The following is a 5,645-nucleotide window of genomic DNA, read 5'->3' as shown; positions in this document are numbered from 1 at the left end:
TAGTATAATTTAGGTAATAAAATGTTTAATAGACATTTCATTTTCATTTAAACTTTTGATAATCCTCAATTTACAATACAACATGGGCAAAATATAACAGTTTAATACTAAAGTAACTAAATGCCAAAATTTTATGAAATCATACAAATTATATTTCACTACATAACAATCTAGTGGGGAGATGGAGAAAATAGTTCCAATTAAGTCATTTAAGCAATTGTTGTTTTTTCTTCTGAGAAGGCTTTATCAGTCCTCTGGCGTTTAAGAGGTGGAGGATCTTCATGATTCTCTGTAACAGATCCAGAAAACTTATATTAGATAATAAAAGGCTAATATGCAAATCGACCAAACAGCAGAATGATTGGTCATTATAACAGGCACTGACCACTAGGGTGCAGACGGTCAACACAGGAGCTGCCTCCTATTGGTCAGTGTGCCAGAAGCTGGGCTCATGGCTGGTGACTGTAGCAGTGGTGAAGGGAGCCTTTACTGCCTCCACAGCAGTGCTAAGTATGCCCCCGGGGAGCAGGCCTAAGCTGTCAGTTGGACATGCCCCGAGGGCTCCCAGACTGGGAGAAGTCACAGGCCGGACTGAAGGAAGCCCCCCTGAGTGCACAAATTGTGTGCACCGGGCCTCTAGTATTAGATAAGATACTTAACACTTGAAAATATGTTTAAAAGGCAAATAATATAGGCTTTTTAATCTATTCAACTTATATTAATTCCTGTGGAGTTATTATTTAATGAAATAGCCTTCTACTATATTGAACAGTGTGACTTAATAAAATTTGTTAAGTTGGGAGAAACCAATCACAAATGACAAGGGGACTTAAACTGAAATATCTAACTAGAATTAGTTTAACCCACTCCAAATTTAATAAACAATATGAAATATATAGTCTAAGAAAGCTACATGAAAAGTATTATAGCTTACATTTAATTTTCCAGAAATTGCTCACCTAGATCAAGGGTCTGGTTCTTGTAGAGTATAACAGCAGAAATCCGAAAGGTGATGCATAACATTTCCTTGTTAGGGGCCACGTTTCTTACTAGATGAACTGAACTGCAAGAATCCAAGGAAATGCCTAACACAGCTTCAGCTTGTTGCTGAACATCCTTAGCAGGATTAGCATCTTTGGAAAAGCTGTAACAGTGTACTATGGGAAGGAGCTCACTGCCACATGGCTGCCCATCCAAAAGAGACTTGAAAGCACTGAGAAACTCAATTGCCTTTGCTGGTAAGTTCATGACAATGTGCACAGCGTGCTTTCTTTCTTTTGACAGTGGTCCCAGCTGCTGCATTAATTCTTCTCTGACTGGTCCTTGGAGGAAGTCTTTCCCATCCAAGTTAAAGACTTTTACTTTATTGTCCACTTTATTTAATTTACAGTTGTGCAATAGCCATTTATAGGATTCAGGATTGAGATCATTGGCAAATACAGTGCAGTTTTTCTTTGCTGCTGGAATGGCAAAGGGCCCAACCCCAGCAAAAACATCAAATAGAACATCTCCAGGTTTGAGAAGTTCTGTGATACGGCCGTGTTCTGTAGAGAGACGGGGATTCCAATAGACTTTTGAAAAATCAAATTCATAGGTATAGTTGTTTTCCCGAACCTGAAAAAGGTATTAAGTTTTTGGTTAATTTGCTTAGTTTTCAATTTCAGTTATTGATATGGATAGATGCACCCATGCACATATACATATTCCAATATACTACTACTAGGAGCAAATGACAGTGCATTTAAAGGCATTTTGATTAGAATTCTAGTGTTCATGCTATACTTGAGACCAGTTAAAATCCTGCTTTAGACTTTTTCATGAGAAGTCATCTCGTCAAAGTCAAATGGCTCCCTATCTCATTCATCATAAAGGGCCATAAAATGGTTCCCAAGCCACATGGGGAATTTTTCAGATAGACCAATTGACTGGCTGACCTGATGGAGGGAAAAAAAAATCAATAATCTGAAACAACACACTACCTGTATCTTCATGGTGAGTAGCTAAGTTGCAAACAGCACTTCCACATAGCACTTCCCTCCTTACCTAGTTTTCAGTTTGTAGGAGGAAGGCATGATAGATAAGTCATGTGTTATTCAATTTTCAAGTATTTTGCTATGTTTGTAGATACTTGGACTTTGCAAGTTTCATATTTATAAATTAGAAGCAGTGTACAGAACAAATCATTCTCCTATTTTCTTCTTTCCCAATTTGAATTCATAAAGAATCAAAGGCCAGAAAGTTCTATAAATCTGATAGAGATATGTCTTTTATATTCTGCTTTCATGGGCTTTATTTCCAAATTTGTACATATTTTTTCCCCTCACAACCACATCAAATGCTCTGGCTATATTAGTAAGGTTCCAGAGTTGGAAATATTTCTTCATGATTCTGCCCAATTAAAAGTCTTTCTGGGTATACAACCTGGAAGGTTTAACTATGTCTTATGACTGCTTTTCCTGAAATCTCCTTTCTACTCCCCCTTTTCAGTTCCTTAACGTGAGGCACAGATCTAGTTTAAAAATTAGATTCTAAATATCCCTCTGGTTTTCTTCATGCTGCCTTTGATACCTCACTCCCTTAGCATTAATTTCTGCCAAATTCACTCTCAGGAATCTTTTTACTTAAAATACACACACATAGTATTTAAACGTCGTATGAACTCCTAAAGTTTATCTTAAATGTGACTCTTTGGAGCACTGAAATTATACTGACTTTTAACATATATTTTATGGTAAAAGTATTAGGTATAACATATGTCCTAAGAACAAACTTCATGAATTAGGAAATCAGTTACAAAGCATTTATTACATTACAGAAGTTTCTTAGAACGTTTAGATCTCTTGAAAAGGATGATGATGATACCTGTTACCCTAAGAGTCAGTACCAAGTGAAGAACATGCACAATGTTCAATTAAGTGTATGCCTTAATGTCAACTGAAATAAACACTGTTATCAAAGGATTCACATTCAAATTTGACTTGCCATAACAGACCTCATACATTATACACAAGTAGTAGGCAGTGGAGGTTTGCTGTACAGGGAAAGACCATGCATGGACTCTGGAGTCAGAAGCCTGGCTCCAAACACCCTGCTCAGTCATTCCTTGTTACTTTACCTGCATAAAGAGCATATTAATAACAACCATCATTATCTTGTGGGCTTCTTAGGATTTGCTACATTTCAAGCATTTAACTCAGGGCCCAACAGTAAGTGTGTAGTAAATGGTATTTTAATATTCTGATATTAAATTATGGAGAGAGAATGTTATACTTAAAATAATATTCACCTAAGGTTATGTGTCCTAGAATCTTACAAAATAATTATTTTGCATAAATTCTGTCCTGAGTTTTATAAAGTCCTGTTTGAAAAATACGTTTAACATTTTAAGAGTGCCTTTGTTATTAAAATTTTTGTCAACTTATAGAGTTTAGCCTATTTTCTAGCTTGGGTACAAAATTTCACATTAACATATCATACTGTAAGACTTTTGGACAAAAAATAGTTTATTACATCCAGTACTCCTGAGGATTTTTGGGGTGGAGAATTATAAATTATTTTATATCAGGAATCTATTCCTACATATTTTAAATTATGTTTTTCTTTGAAATAGATTTTTCTTATAAAAGAAATATTTGGGCAGTAGAAAAGTATAAAGATGATAACAAAGGTCACCAATAACACATAAAAAGTATGCCCCCTGTTAAACATTCTGATATATGTGCATATTTACATAGATATTTAGTTAAAATTGAACTGTTATATACTTGCTTCACCTGTCAGTGGGCAATTTATTTTAATAAGTATGGAGCTAAATAACCTTTAATGATGGAATATTCCATTGTATTGTTATGCCAGAATTTAATGAGTACTCTACTGATGAACATTCAGGTTGTCCTCATTCGTTTACTTATTTTGTTACTATAAAAATAACGATGAAGAACCTAGTGCATACATCATTATAATTTTGTTTACTTACACCCTTGGGATAACTTCCTATAAATGGAATGCTAGGTCAAAAGACATACTTATGCAAAGTTGCTATACAAGGTGAGCAAAAGTAGGTTTATAATTGTGATTATGTGAAGCACAGTTTATTCTCGTATTTTTATTTATTAATTATTGTATTATTTTCTGTATAAACAACTATAATCCTACTTTGCCCCACCCTGTGTATTATCATACACTTGTCCTGAATGTATCAAATTTAGACTCCCATCAATAGTATATGGAAATGCTCACATTCTCACATACTCATACTGGGTATTAAAAATATTTTAATTTTTGTCATCTCTCATTCTAAACATTAAATTTTATATAACACGACAGTAAGACAAAAATACCTTGGTCATCATGTTCTCCTCTCCATATAGCACTTCCATTTGGAAATTTCGGTAAGTGTTATCTATATGGTTGATTTTATTTACTGCTGAAGTGATTCCTGGGTTTTTGTCAATCATAACTTGGCCTAAAAGAAAAGATTAAAATTCATAAGAAATGTTACCTATTGAATTAAAAAAAGAAAAACTAAAACTGCATGAAATGGAAATGAAATGTATTTTCTTTGGTTTTATAGATAAAAACTGCATCTAATGTGTGTGAAGTGACATGCAATTCTAAAAATTCAACAGATTACTAAAAACTAACACCCAGCAGCCTCCAATATAAACACACAATAACTGTATGGGTACATTTTTAAGGAAACAGTTTTGAAGAGTTTGGGTCTACCTACTATTTTTCTATGTTTTTTGCTAAATCTCAAATGTACCAATACTGCAATAACTAAAAAGGTAGATCATAGGGAATTTGTAAAGTATAGAAAAAAGAGATGTAAGGCCCGAGGCAACATCTCAGAAAACACTAGCCCTGTAGCCATTGGCCTCAAATCAAATGTTTATTTTACTGTATATTTGAAATACATGCCTCCACTTTGGAAATATATACCAGCAAAATAATGTTTTCAAATAGAGGAAACAGATTCTTCAGTCTTAGCTAAATAAAATTTTCATTTAAATGGTTCGTTTTGTCAAATATTTGCTACAGCAGAAAAAGCTACCAAAATACATAAAATTCACCAGAAATGGTATACTGATACCCTTTAATCAAAGCCTACTTTTTTTTGTCAGCAGTTAAGAAATTTATAAGAATCTGCATTCTATCTCATTGCATAAGGAAAAATAATTTGATTTTTAAGTTAGTTAAAAGTATTCAATAATACAAATATGCTGAAATACAACCAGAATTTGTCCAGTTTCTCTCTGATAACTAGATACCTGATTTTGAATATGATAATATCAATAAATTCTAGTCAATCACTGTTCTTATCCTGTTCTGCTTCAGGTATCAGAACTCAATCATAGGAAAGCCTGGACTTGACATTTGCACCCAGTCATAATTATAAGGGTCTACTTAAGTATTTATTATGCTATTATTATGCATTATCAGCCCTTTTCATCAGTAAAACAAAGGAAGTGCATAACAGCATATTTCTCAAATCCTACCCATGCAAAATACCAAGCACTATATTTTAAAGATGAAACTAATTCCCGGAAGTTCTGACTATTATTCTACATTAAAATAACCTGCATGGGCATCAAATACTCATATAATGACAAGTGCAAAAGTAACATACACAAGCTATATATATA

At 33.7% G+C, this 5,645-nt stretch overlaps 1 protein-coding gene across 1 annotated transcript in view; it reads right to left on the bottom strand.

Moving 5' to 3' along the window:
- The window catches only part of TRMT5 (tRNA methyltransferase 5), an 8,591-nt gene continuing 2,946 nt past the window's right edge, over nucleotides 1–5,645 (bottom strand). Inside the window, exons 3-5 of the mRNA XM_006767645.2 lie at nucleotides 4,341–4,465; nucleotides 960–1,614; nucleotides 1–289 (exon numbers count right to left, since the gene is read on the bottom strand). Coding sequence (XP_006767708.1) covers nucleotides 210–289; nucleotides 960–1,614; nucleotides 4,341–4,465 — 860 coding nt within the window. The 3' untranslated portion in view covers nucleotides 1–209. The remainder of the gene's footprint in view (nucleotides 290–959; nucleotides 1,615–4,340; nucleotides 4,466–5,645) is intronic.

This window comes from Myotis davidii, unplaced genomic scaffold, assembly GCF_000327345.1.
Source record: "Myotis davidii unplaced genomic scaffold, ASM32734v1 scaffold281, whole genome shotgun sequence".
Lineage (NCBI taxonomy): Eukaryota > Metazoa > Chordata > Mammalia > Chiroptera > Vespertilionidae > Myotis > Myotis davidii.
This window is presented reverse-complemented; position numbering and strand designations above follow the sequence as displayed.